This window comes from Dipteris shenzhenensis, chromosome 13, assembly GCF_047967505.1.
Source record: "Dipteris shenzhenensis isolate YYH24624 ecotype China chromosome 13, Dip_SZ_1.0, whole genome shotgun sequence".
In the NCBI taxonomy this organism is placed as follows: domain Eukaryota; kingdom Viridiplantae; phylum Streptophyta; class Polypodiopsida; order Gleicheniales; family Dipteridaceae; genus Dipteris; species Dipteris shenzhenensis.
Window position 1 is genome coordinate 8,687,469 of NC_141608.1, and position 14,014 is coordinate 8,701,482.

The 14,014-nt window shown below is 43.6% G+C and overlaps 1 protein-coding gene across 1 annotated transcript in view; it reads right to left on the reverse strand.

Annotated features, from left to right (window-relative positions):
* Positions 1 to 14,014, reverse strand: part of LOC147894993 (uncharacterized) — a 31,638-nt gene that overhangs the window by 15,155 nt on the left and 2,469 nt on the right. Inside the window, exons 2-4 of the mRNA XM_087384173.1 lie at positions 11,014 to 11,070; positions 8,076 to 8,143; positions 6,346 to 7,135 (exon numbers count right to left, since the gene is read on the reverse strand). Of these exons, the coding sequence (XP_087240299.1) occupies positions 6,346 to 7,135; positions 8,076 to 8,143; positions 11,014 to 11,070 (915 nt within the window). The remainder of the gene's footprint in view (positions 1 to 6,345; positions 7,136 to 8,075; positions 8,144 to 11,013; positions 11,071 to 14,014) is intronic.

Consider the following 14,014-nt stretch of genomic DNA (forward strand, 5'->3'; position numbering starts at 1 on the left):
GTTGAGGGACCAGTAAAGACAAGTACCACCGTTGGGGTGAAAAGGAAAATAACTCCAATGGCAGCCCGGGCTTGGTCAAAGTCCTCGTTGACCCCTGAACAAAAAGAGAAAGCTAGAAAAGAAGGATTGTGCTTCGGCTGCCTTCAGCGACATCAGTGGAAGGATTGTCCACTGAATAAAGACCGTCGCACGGCTAATATGATAATATCTGAATGCGACGTAGAAATGCAGGAGAGTCCCAATGCGGAATATATGCAGATGCAACTGGCGGGACCTTCTCAGAGGTTAGTACCTTGTTTGTTATGTGTGTCTGTTGCTAAGTTAGTGACGAGTGCACCTGATAACATCCTATCTAAGCCCGCAGCAACGGGGTATACGGCCTTTAATGATACGGAGTTAATTAAAATGAAAGGGCAAGTGGCCAGTCATGATGTCATTGTGTTGTTTGACTCAGCGTCAACTCACAATGTGATTAACTCCAAGCTCGTGAAGAGGCTGAAATTAAAGACAAGTCCATCTGACTATGCGTATACAGTCAGGATGGCAGATGGAAGTTCAACTGAAGTATGGGACCAAAGGGTTACCCAGTTGGAGCTTCGGATTCAGGACTATGCTGAGAAGCTTGATTTTGAAATGACCAAGCTTGCTCATGCAGATATAGCCCTGGGAATGGCATGGCATTCTAGGAAGAATCCAGCCATTGATTGGAAAAAGCACGTATATCAATTCAAGATGAATGATGTGCTTTATGTCTTGCGAGGTGAAAAAGATATACCTCAGGGACCGTTGGTTTCCGTGATGGAAATCAGAAAGGCTCAAGTAGAGTTTTTATTCCTTTGCACGGCATCGGTAGAGCCGGTGGATGATTCTTCGGCTAGCACTGATGTCACGCAATGTGGTGAGATGGCCAAGCTGGCTAATCTTATAACAGAGGAGTTCTCTGAATGTTTCAGGGATGAACTACCTTATGGGTTACCTCCAGAGCGGAAAGTTCAACATAAGATTGAACTGATCCCGGGGGCAGAACCTGTAAATAGACCTCCCTATAGAATGAGTTTTGCTGAAGAGGTGGAGGTGCGTAGACAACTGGAAGAATACCTCAAGTTGGGGCAGATTCAACCAAGTTTCTCACCTTTTGCTTCGCCAGTGACATTAAAGAAGAAAAAGGATGATACGTTTCGCCTCTGTATAGATTACAGAGCATTAAATAATATCATTGTTAAGCACAGGTATCCGATGGCTCGGATTGATGATTTGCTAGATGCATTACATGGAGCCGTGATTTTCAGCAAGATAGATCTTAAGTGCGGCTACCATCAAATCCGGATTAGAGCCGAGGATGTGCATAAAACCGCTTTTAGAAGCAGGTTTGGTCATTATGAGTTTTTGGTAATGCCCTTCGGACTTACCAATGCTCCAGTGACATTCGTCATGCTTATGAACGATTTACTACGTCCGTATATCGGAAAGTTCGTAGTACATTTTATTGACGATATCTTGATATTCAGTAAAAGTGTTACTGAGCATCGTGAACACTTGAGGATAGTGTTCAGTACTTTGAGGAAAGCCACTCTTTATGTGAATAAGAAGAAAACTATACTGTGTATGGTTAGGCTTGAGTACTTAGGGTTCATAATTACTCCACAGGGGGTAGAAATGGGGCTACGATACTAACTTGGCCAATCCCCCAGAGTCTGACCGCATTGCAATCATTCTTGGGATTTGTCCAGTCTTATAGAAGGCATATCAAAGGATATTCCGGAATAGTATCGCCATTGACTGATCTAACCTCAGATAAAGTACCTTTTATTTGGGGACAGAATCAACAAGAAAGTTTTAACACCATAAAACAAGATGTGGTCTCAGGACCGGTGTTAAAAATAGTTGATCCCCAGAAACCGTTGTTCCTAGAAACCGATGCAAGTGGCATTGCGGTAGGAGCAGTCCTCCTTCAAGAGGGAAGGCCAGTAGCCTTTGAAAGCAAGAAGCTTTCTCCCTCTCAAAGGAATTGGCCAACTCATGAATTGGAGTTGTATGCTGTTATCCATGCTTTGAAAACATGGAGGCATTACTTGTATGGTTCAGAGTTTTATGTGGATGTGGATCATGATACTCTGAAACATTTTTGTAAACAGCCTGACTTGAGGGGCCGCCAAGCTAGGTGGGCGGAGCTCATGCAGGAGTTTAATCTAACGATTCGGTACCAAAGAGGGAAAGATAATAAGGTGGCTGATGCGTTGTCTCGCATTATGCACAACCTGAGTTTCACGGTATTAGAGAGTGCTCTAATGACCGAGATCAGAGAAACTCAAAAGGTGGACGAGTTTGTCCAAAGCTTATGGCCTAAGGCTCATGTGTTAAAACCCGGGGAAAATGAAAAGGATGACCTGGCATCCAGAAAAGGCCAAACTTATGCAAGATATACCATAAGGGATGGTATGCTAGTTAGAAATGGCAAGGTTGTAGTACGTGGTCAGAATGATCTCAAGCAGAGAGTCATTCGACAGTGCCATGATAGCCCATGTGCGGGACATCCAGGTGTCGAGAAGACATATGATCTCGTGAAGCGAGATTTCTTTTGGCCAAAGATGAAAAAGCATATTCATGAATATGTGACACGGTGTTTCTCGTGTCAGGTAAGTAAGGCTGAGCGGGTGAAGCCACCCGGACTTTTACAGCCCTTGGAGATACCACTTAGTAAGTGGGAGAGCATTTCCATGGACTTTATTGTAGGACTACCTGCAACACAAGGAGGATATAATTCTATCCTTGTGGTGGTTGATCGTCTAACCAAGATGGCTCACTTCATTCCGACTAGAGAGTCTGTTAGTGCCCCGCAAGTGGCGGATTTGTTCATTAGACATATATTTCGTCTGCATGGATTGCCTAGATTCATAGTGTCAGACAGAGATGTCAGATTTACCGGTCATTTTTGGACAGCGGTATTTGAGACACTAAGGACTGAGTTGGGAATGAGTAGTGGGGATCATCCTGAGACGGATGGTCAGACGGAGAGAGTCAACCAGACTTTAGAGGATATGCTGAGGGCATATGTGTCATTGAGGCAACATACATGGAACAAGTGGTTGCCATTGTTGGAGTTTGCCTACAATGATAGGAAACATTCCTCTACCGGGTTCAGTCCGTTTGAACTGAACTATGGTTATAGACCAGCCAATCCAACTATAGTTGGAGTACCTCAGAAAGTGCCTAGTGCCGCGAACTTTGTAGTTCAGATGCGGGAGATGCTAGCACTTGCGAGAGCTAATATCCGCCAGGCTATGGATAGGGCCAAGGTATATGCGGATGAAAATCGGTCTATAAGAGTATTTGAAGAAGGAGAAAAAGTTTTTCTCAGAGTTCCTTCGCACTCGAAGTCGTTGACTTCAGGAGAGTGTGCTAAGTTATCACCTCGATACTGTGGGCCGTGGTTAATTCTAAAGAGACTAGGCAGTGTAGCCTATAAATTAGAATTGCCACAGGGGTGTAAGGTGCACCCGGTTTTTCATGTTTCGCGCTTAAAGAAATTTTTGCATACAGGTGACTCACTAATCAAAGGTGTGGTTTTGTTTCAGGAGATAGAGGATATTGCAAGGCGCCAGCCAACAAGAATCCTGTACCGAGGAACAATGCAAATAGGAAATCGAAAGATACCCACGGTGTTGGTTGCATGGCATGAGCTTCCTGGGAATCCGTATACCAGTTACGGAGAGCGTTCCCAGATTTCATCATCGAGGACGCTGATGCTTGAAGAGGGAAGGAATGTTATGCTCTAGCCGAGATAGCATGACCTCGGATAGATCGGTGGGCATTTTCTCTTAGATGACCAACTTTTGTAATAGTTAATGTGCGTAATTGAAATGGTCAAGAGAAGTAACTGCCAAGGTCCTAGGTGAGGGCGGAATGGCATTGACTAGATAGTTCTAAGTGCTAAGGCCTAGGTGCACCTAAATGTGCAATAATGCCAAGGGGCAAGTGGTTTTTAATGTGCCCCAAGAGGGGTAAAAAAGGTGCACCAAGTGGAGAGGCTAAATTGATGACATTTGGCAAGGAGAACTATCTAGGGAATTGAGGGTCTCATGGATAGGTATGAATGAAATAACGTAGGGATCTGACGATTTACTATCCTTGAGAATAGGCTGGGTGGTATAACAGATCGCCATCGCCCGTGATTGTTTCAACAACGAGTAGAGATTCAGGCAGCAGATCAAAACATGGATAGGTAACCTAAGGGCAAGAAGCCAAGAAGTGAAAGTAGGTGACAGACATAGGGGTAAAACAAGGATGTCCTCTCTCGACCACTATATTAACTTCGTTTATTGATCAACCCGATAAACGGTCAAGGGCTCAAGTTTGCAGGATACATACTATTGCTACTATATGCATATGGCGTAGTTCTCTTTGCAAGGGACGGACAAGGCCTGCAACATCACCTAGTTGCACTGGGTAACTTTTGTCAATTCTCTTTGCAAGGGACGAGCAAGGCCTGCCACATCATCTAGGGGAAATGGATACCTTTTGTTAGTTCTCTAGTATGAACGTTGTCAAAGCAAATATCATGATCATTGGATCTCGCAAAAAAAAAGGGACCACCTACATTATCTAGGGGAAATGGATACCTTTTGTTAGTTCTCTAGTATGAACGTTGTCAAAGCAAATATCATGATCATTGGATCTCGCAAAAAAAAAGGGATTAGAAGTAGTCAAATTATACAAATATATGGGACTGAATTTCAAAGACAACTACAAATGGAGCATATGTGTGGAGCGGAGGGTTCTAGGGGGAATGAAAGCTGTCCTCAGTCTTAGAACCAAATGCAGAAAACACATCTTTAGAATTGGGAGATTAGGAAATTCCTTTACACCATCTTCGTTTAAGCAATAATTTTGTATGGATGCCAAGTTTGGGCTCCAAGACTCACCACGGTATATTGGAAAAGAATAGAGATGGTACAAAAAGGATTCATCAGAGAGAAACTAGGGATCAAGGTACAAACCCATATTTTCTCAAACACTTCCTATGTTAAAGATGAGGCAAATATAGTCTCGATATCCACACCTGACTACCTCAAAGCTTGACACCATCTCTAAGTGTAATCTTTCGGACTCAATGAGATACTTTATGGGCTTTCTAAAAGTACAATTGTCGCCAAAAAGTATCCAAAGTATGATACTTTATTCAAAGTTTCCTACATAATTCTGTATTTTTAAAGGCCTCCCTAGAAATGATGTTGTGAGTATAGCAAAAGTGAAGGCCATCTAGAATTAAATAAGAATGCCCTTTAAGCCTCTTTCATGGCTGCAACTGTATTCTCTCTAGTTGTATCGAATTTGGCACAATCTTCCTCAAAGAACTTAGTGAATATCCTTTCAAAGACAGTCAATCCTTCAAACGTCGCTAAACTCTCTTGGGGTCTGCTTTCATTTGCTATAAATGATATGGGAGGCAAAACCACATTAGCCATTACAGGCTTCTTACTATTCACCAAGGCAAAAGATGTTTTGGCAACATGCGAATTATTTAGTAATCGACTATTAGTTAATATGGTAGGTGTAGTCACATCATATGCATTTACAAAAAACTGGCTGTAACCCCATATAGCCAATGTCATCAACAATTGATGAATCATCTAGCCTAAGATTAAGGTTGTTCACAAGCATCGCCTCATCCCTCTCCCCCTCCCTTGAGCTCAATTGATGTTCTTCCAAACCCTCTCCAACATGTCCACGTGCGCATCCGATGAGCATGACCTTTTTCTGATTACTTCCTATAGATGGCTTGAAAACCAAGGCTCTTAAAACATTGTTCTTTTGCATTACACAACGTGCTTTTGTTTTGAGGGGCTCGACACATCCTCCTCCATTTTTACTCTCTTGAGGGCTTAATATGAAACGCAAGGGTAATCTTTGTCAACTCCTACCGAAGACATCTAGGTTATACCTTCCAAGCGACCCACATCTTTTTCATACATGGCATCTTTGCTTACGGTGTAGAGGGAAATTTATCCAAAGTGACAATTTCAATACAAGCGAGTTCTCATCCCTTTTTTTCTTGCAAAGAAAAAAGATTTGTATATCATGTCGTGTCATCAGATTAAAATACAACAAACTAAAGTACAAAAGCAAACCCAAGATTGAAAACTAGAGAAAACTAGAGCCCTGAACTATTTCGACAAAGATGCTCATCTAATATCCAAATTGTTGTCTTAAAACAGCAAGAAATTATCAAACCGAAACTTCCTCAGCACACAGGACTTTTTCCTTTTTTCTCATTCATGTAGAAACTGACTAGCACGTGCAAGACACAAGTAACATTACAGACAAGAAAAATGCAAATGAACCCACCCCAGTTGCAGCATAAGTTTTAGCCCGTGCATGAGATAAATCCAAAGTTCGTAAATTTGCACACCAAATTGAAATTGTGTGCCAGCTTGTATTGTAAAGCGATTGCGCATGTAAGTCATGAAGCTGTTGACCTTTGTCCTTCAATATTCCAGACAGTGGCGTCGAGTCAAGTGGTACAGAATGGTGTGGGGAAGAATATATGCGTATAGAACAAAGAGATGCAGGAACAAGAGAACCAAGATCGGAATGCTCAGAACTTGAAGTGAAGGGGATTCGATGTCGCAAACGAAGTTTTGCCCTGTTGGCTAACAAACCCTCATCTTCCTCCTCATCACTAGAAATTTGATCCTCAATTAAACGTCCTGAAACAATTGATAAATGCTGCAAGGAAGTGCAGCTTTGCAGAATCTTTTTTACTTCAGACCAGCCAAAATCATGACTATGTAAATTAAGGATACCAACATTGGGAAGCACCAGCAATAAATTGTCCAAACATTTAGCACTTATGTGACTACATGCGTCTAAATCCAGCTTTTGCAGGTTTGTACACTTCTTTTGGAGTATCTGAATGAAGCTGTCAATATCTGGAGAACTGGTTAGGCAATCTTGGCAATTGCCAGTGTAGAGATGGTCAGCATGAAGATCAAGCGCATTAAGGTGTTGAGGAAGAGCATTTGCAAGGCCTTCTAAATCAGTTGGTTCCAACAACCTAAAATTAATGGCAAAGTCCTTCATCCTGGGCAGAGATCCAGCAAGACTAACAACCTGATCATTCCTAAGACTTTTGAGACTGCAAAAATAAACACCCATAAAAGATATCAGCGTTGAATTTTGAGTTAGGAAAGGATGCCAGCTTTTGTCTTTTGTTTTTTAAAATAAGTAGTCATGCACATCCTTGAGATTCTACAAATCACAAAAGAAACCTTCAAGAGAACTTTCTCCAGCGTGTGAAAAGTCCACAGCGCAGCTCTACCAGGGATTTCTAGTACAAACTACTTTTTAAATAGAGAGTGTCATCTTGCAATTTCGCTTGAGATTATCCTAACTGAGCAAACCAAAATAAGATTCACAATTTAAAAATCCCATAACTAAGTGGGTGTTTAACAAGCAAGGCAGCAATTCCATGTTATCAGTATTAAAACAAGGCTCACTTAGCCTCTGCTCCTTTTACAGTCAGTGATCTTTAACATCCAATCTATGAGATGGTTTTTTCCTGGTCGATTATAAAAATAAAAAATTGGCAAAAATCATGTAACCCAAGAAATTTCACGAATCTGATCATATGATGGTGATATGCAAGTGGAATAAGGCGATTTGAGGACTCGTGGGCCATGAATTGATAAAGAAGTCCGCTATGCCCTATTCCAAGTTAGTAAGGATTACAATTAGCATGGTGCTCCACAGAAAGAAAAATCATGTTCACTAGGAATTCAAGTTGTGACATATTTCATTCCAATGCCATTTTGACAGCACCTCCATTATTGTTTTCAGGAAAATATACAAACGGTATAAAAATTTGCTCCATACATGAGAATGACAAAGTTTGCATAACACGGTGCAACATTCTTTAAGGACTACAGAATGATGCAAAAAATGTAGAACAATGAACACAGGTTATACCCTTTGTGGACTAGGCATTTTTTAAACTCAGTACAACAATACAAGGGGGAAGACCATATGGAACTCAAAGCATAGTGAGAAAAAGCATAACTCTTGCAAAGAGACATTACCCATGCAGGCCGACTTTTACAAGAGTGGAAGCATGATGTTTGGCTAGCTCCAAGACTTCCTCCTCCCTCTATCATGCCAACAAGGCCAAATCACCATACACACATTTCGATTAACAAACAATGAGAACTTGGATTAAGCTGTAATTTACGTCTTCTAAAATCATGCAAGCTGCTAACAATACTTGGAAATTAAAATCATGCATTTATGCACTGCATGAAGAAACGTGCAATGTATATAGCTGTGCATACATAAAGGAGCATACAACAGAATGCGCAATAAATATGAATACATTAAGTTCATAGATGCCAACGAGGCCAAATCACCATAAGCACATTCATACTAACAAACAAGGAGAACTTAGATACAATTGCAGTTTACCGCTTACTAAAATCATGCATGGTCTTCTCTGAGAGGCAAGATTCTTCTTGGGTTATCTTTGCCCTCTAGATAACGTTCCCTTCTTCCCCGCAGCTCCTATAATCTATGATCATGCGGGATCGTGGGACAATGTCAAAAGCCTTCTAAAAGTCTACAAAGCATGTGAGACTTTCTGGTGTCTAGACCTCGCCTCCTCAATGCTAGCCCCTAGCCCTCAATGTGAAGATGTGATCTAAGGTAGAGTGATGTCTCTGGAATCCTGCCTGTCCTAGTGCCCGCTGCCCCCGAGCCTCTGTATGACTGCCGAGCTCTCTCTCCAAAACTGATCCATAAATCTTGGCTAGAGTGTGGCCAATCATAAGGGTACGATAGTTCCCAGTCTCCATAGGGTCCCCGGCTTTGTGTATCGACACAATAGTGGTGGAGCTCCAAGCACGTGGGAAGCCGTGACGCAGCCCGGTTGAACATATGTGCTACGATCGAAGCTAGGACCTCCTGTCCATGTGCAAAGTGCTCAGTCCATAGGCCCTCATGGCCCTGCGGTCTCCGATTGTGTAATCGACGAAGTGCAGCCCGTACATTCTGTGTGGTGAACAAATGACATGTAGTGGGAGTGGGCATAGAGGACATATCTGGCAGTGTCTGCATCTGGGCATCATAGAGGGAACATGCATATGTGTGTCACACATCTGGGTCAGTGCTGGGGTTATGTGGCTTCCCCTCTGATAGAAATCCCCATCCAATGGTCAGGTCTCCTCCTCGGAAAGATCTGACAATCTCATCCATCCTATGTGTGAGGAAGGCCCATCTCTTACGACGTGTTAGTCGTCGATAGATCCTCTATGCCTCAGGTGACGTCAGATGACCCGAAGCCTACTCTTGTGTGAAGTGGGCTCTCGCCTCTTCGCACTCGTCGTCGAACCAAGGGTTCGGAGCCGTCTTCCCATCTTGGGTCCACATGGATCGAGTCGTGGGCAAGGATCTAATAGCAGCGTGGTGTACCATTGAGACAAGGATGTCGAAGGCACTGGCGAGGTCTATATCATCTCCAAGTAGGGCCGAGAGCTCCCTAGCTAGGTAACTCACGTACACTGGGTCAAGGGCACGATCAAAGTGGATCTGAATGCGTGCAAGCGTGGGGGGAGCTCTCCCTGTGGCTGGCATGGTGGTATAGGTATGGAAGGCCTAGTAGAAGTGGTCAACTGTGAGTGGGGGGGGGTATGGCGAAGTCGTGTATCCGTGAGACAAAGTCTAGTACTAGACCTACCACCATGTAGGAAGCAAGTGAGTCTCTTGGAAGATGGCCATCTATGAAGGCCATTATAAGTCGTGGATTGCCCCCATCTCAAGCAGATGTTGTCCATACCCTATCACCTATGGGGCATCTGCAAAGTGCCTCAATATCCCGAGCTCAGCTGTATCTAGTTCCGGGACAATGTGTGGATCTATGTCATCATCTAAGAAGTCAAGTAGGCCCATCTGTCTATTTCTTGTCCATGCAAGCTTATTGGATAATGTACTAAACATTTGATCTATATTCGAATAAATCTCCTAAGATCGTAAGTCTCTTTCAATCATCTCATATGGGCTATGTCCATCTGTGATGACCTCTCGTATAAGGAGGGCCTCCAGGCCCTCATAACTGATTCTCAGGAGCGGCACTTCAAGGACCAGAAGGAGCAGCAGACCAGCAACCTATGAGCCTACATCCAAGAGGACACAGAGGCTGGAGAGCTGTAGACCTAGCTCAGCAAGGTGCTGCCCACCTAGGCTGATACACAGGCAGTAAGGTGGAGAGGATCATTCAGGACAGAGAGTCCACATAACCTTGAGGTGAAGCATGCGGGAACGAGTCTAGAGATATCCGGCAGATAGTAGAAGCACCTTGTCGTAAGATCAAAGGACCACGCTCTAGTTTTGGACGGAAATATATTGTTTTGGTAGCTTCTATATCTGGCTGGTTCATTGTCTATTGATGAGTCTACAGATCTATGTGATGCACATTAAGTTAAGAAGTTTGTGATTCCACCCCACCACACACACTGTGTGAGCTCCTGGGCTATTCTATCAGTCTTCGACTGTGCGTACCCTCTGTTGGTCAATTTCTAACATGAGAAGCACAAAGTGGGTGGAGGAGGCACGACAACAAGTGGGAAGGGGTGGCAAGAAGAGGGGAAGCGGATGCAACAGAGGAGCTGGTGAGGGCAGAGGGGGAGCTGTCAGGTGGGAGGTTTGACAGAGAAGCAGAGGACAGGGGGGAGGGGGTTAGTAGTGGGAGCAGAAGTAAGCATTCTAAAACACCAAAACATAATTACCAAGGACTTCCAAGATCCTGTGTGCAGGCCAAACCACAATGCAGGCGACTTCCAAGATCCCGTGTGCAGGCCAAACCACAATGCAGGCAATCATTTGAGACTTCAGCTTCAAATTAGTTCAGTTCACCATAGAAGTTCATGGACAGGAATACATTGACGTCAATATGTTCATAAGAATGATGAATGCTAAGCATCTAAACAGGAAAAAGAAGCAACAACATTACTGAAAGGGAATCGATGATACCAATGAGCCCCAAGGTGGTTTGTATGTGCTTAAAGGAGAAGGAAGTAGTTCCAAAACCTGGAACATAAACACAAGTCCAAGTCACAACACTTAAAGAGAGATGCTACTGGCTTATGTTCTCTATCCCTTTCTCAATTATTTCACGCCAAGGAATTTTTCAGAATCCAATTGGATGTCCCTATCTATTAAAAATTAAAGGCAGATACCCCATCTTAAAGAAGAAATTCATAGCATTCAATGAAACATAAAATTCTAAACGGAAAACCCTAGCATGAGTACATAAGTAGATATCACTGAGGCAAACATTTCATGTTTCTCCCATACTCAATATACCTAGATGAATCCAGGAACATTCCCAAACTCATCCTCTAAAAAAGTAGTTCCAAAACCTGGAACATAAACACAAGTCCAAGTCACAACACTTAAAGAGAGATGCTACTGGCTTATGTTCTCCATCCCTTTCTCAATTATTTCAGGCCAAGGAATTTTTCAGAATCCAATTGATTGTCCCTATCTATTAAAAATTAAAGGCAGATACCTCATCTTAAAGAAGAAATTCATAGCATTCAATGAAACATGAAATTCTAAACGGAAAACCCTAGCATGAGTACATAAGTAGATATCACTGAGGCAAACATTTCATGTTTTTCCCATACTCAATATACCTAGATGAATATCCACGGACATTCCCAAACTCATGTTTCTCCTATACTCAAAATCTGAAAATAGCTAAATATGCCGATGAATGAAATGCATAGAAGACCCAAGAGGCTATCAAGACCAAAATGTTGAACGAACTGCCCATGCATGTCATTATGGGTTAGGAGGGAGAGAGAAAGAAAGGTTTATTAATGTTGCGTAGGGCCAAAAAAGCCTATGAGACCAAAGAACTGACTGGGGGAGCTAGAGGTGTGATAGACACCTCAAAGAGATGACTGATAACTGATGAACCTAGAAAAAATAGGAACTCCATGTCTCACGGGTAAATCATGTCATGCACGTCTCATGTGTCTGTCATGCGCTCCGTTTAGAATTGACTGGGGTCCCATAAAGAGTCTCAATGTCTCTGAAACATGTCTAAGATCTCTTGCTAGCATTCTCAACTCCCCTCAATAGGGTGTACTCGTGGGCGTTGTGAAGCGGCTGATGCTGAGATGTGGCAATGATGGTACCTCGGATGGGGCAGGTGCTCAAAAGGCATGTGTCCACTCTCCTACTATGGAAATTCGGGTCACAGTTATGATGTCTCCCAACTATTTCTCCCATGAAGAAGAAGTATGTCATGTGACTATGATCGGAACACCCATTCCCACAAGTGTGTACCTTTCATATATTGTCCCGAATGATTTGAAGAATCTCCTGTTGTGTCAGCACAATAAGGGAACATCTAGTGAGTACTGATATGGTGATAAATGGTCGATAGGCATCCCTTGCAATGAGAACCATCTGGAAACTCAAGCGTACCAGCACTGCTCATTTCCCTCAGCTGCAAGCTCATGGAAGTTGAGAGGGGCAGCCATGGAAATCTCTGTTGATCTGTGTTTGTCAAGCCGAACTTTCTGACCCTATCTAGAGATGTAATGATCTGGAATCAGGCATCTGGTGACGGGGTGTTACTACAAACTCAACTATAATGTCATGTGGAGTGCATCTCTTCCCCGAGATCACGCGAGATAGCATCATGAACTGCAGTCTCACAAAGTCATTCCGTTCATCCTCTCTGAGGTCTACTACCCAAAAGGCACCTTCGTATGGGGCTGCCGGTCAAACTAGAGGATCAACAAGGAGTGATTTTGTATTTTCATGTGCTGAAAATAAGCCTCAAAACACTCACTCCAATCTCGACAATGAAGATGTTCTCTAGTCAAGCGTGCGTGTGCTATCAATTTCATGGTAACTTGAGACTTAACAATAGTACATCCCAAGCATACATAGGATCTTACTATTGCAACTGGCTCCCTTGAGAATGTAAAAGCCTTGGGTTGAAGTTGACGGAATTGAAGCACTCTTCCCCTCATTTCTCACAGTATATATCCCTTAACCCGTTGCTTATAGAGACACGATAGGGTTTGCAGTGGAGCGATCAAAAATAGACGATACTCAGACACAACTGAAGAACGGAACTCAAAAAACATAGCGCCTGTCGGTAATATGAAAAAACCGAATACAAGAACCTCAAGCCGTCATGTTTCAAGGACCGTGGCTGAGGCGAATCAGAAAGATGATTCCATGTAGAGAAACGGTAGAAAAGATAGCAGTAGAGGGAGCGAAACGCAGTCCTCCGTGTAGCTCGATGATGACGAAGATGATGAAGGGCTGGAGCTGCCCTAGGAAATGGCTGAAAAACAGCATGCTTTGAGGAAGGAACCTTCAGGCTATCTGGAATAGCAACATGATGAAGAAAAGGACCTCATCTGGCTGTAGATTTGGAGGTGTATGCGCAGCAGAGGATGAGGAGAAGTGGAAGCTCGTCGGCAACCACTCAGGAGCAGATCTGGCGCAGCAACTGGAGGTCCAGGGCTAGATCTGGAGGAGAGGAATAGAGGGGCAGAGGATGGAGCAGGCATAATAGCCAGATCTGGAGCAAGAGGGGCTGCAGCAAAGGATGGAGGAGGTGAGGAGCAGCTGCAGGTCCTGTCACTGAGAGTGAGGGAGTAGGGAGTGTTTTATAGGCCTGACCTAGGAGGTTGGCCAGCTGGTCGGTCAGTTCCTAGGTCGGTGGGCCGGCCAGCTAGTCGGCCAGTTCCTGGTCGGCCTGATTCTGACAGCCGGTCGGCCTGATTCTGGCAGCTAGTCGGCCAACCCTGTTTGGTGCCCTTTTGTGGCTTTGATGCCCCTAAAATAGGGAGCGTTGCAAGCTGGTATGTTTGCCCCTAAAATTGGGGATTGTAGTTGCTTAACACCCCCTCTCAATTGCCAATTTGGAGGGGCAGACATTGTGTGCTTGGAGCTTCGTGTAGAGATGTCGACGGTGGTGGTGGCTATCCCTGTGAAATGCCCA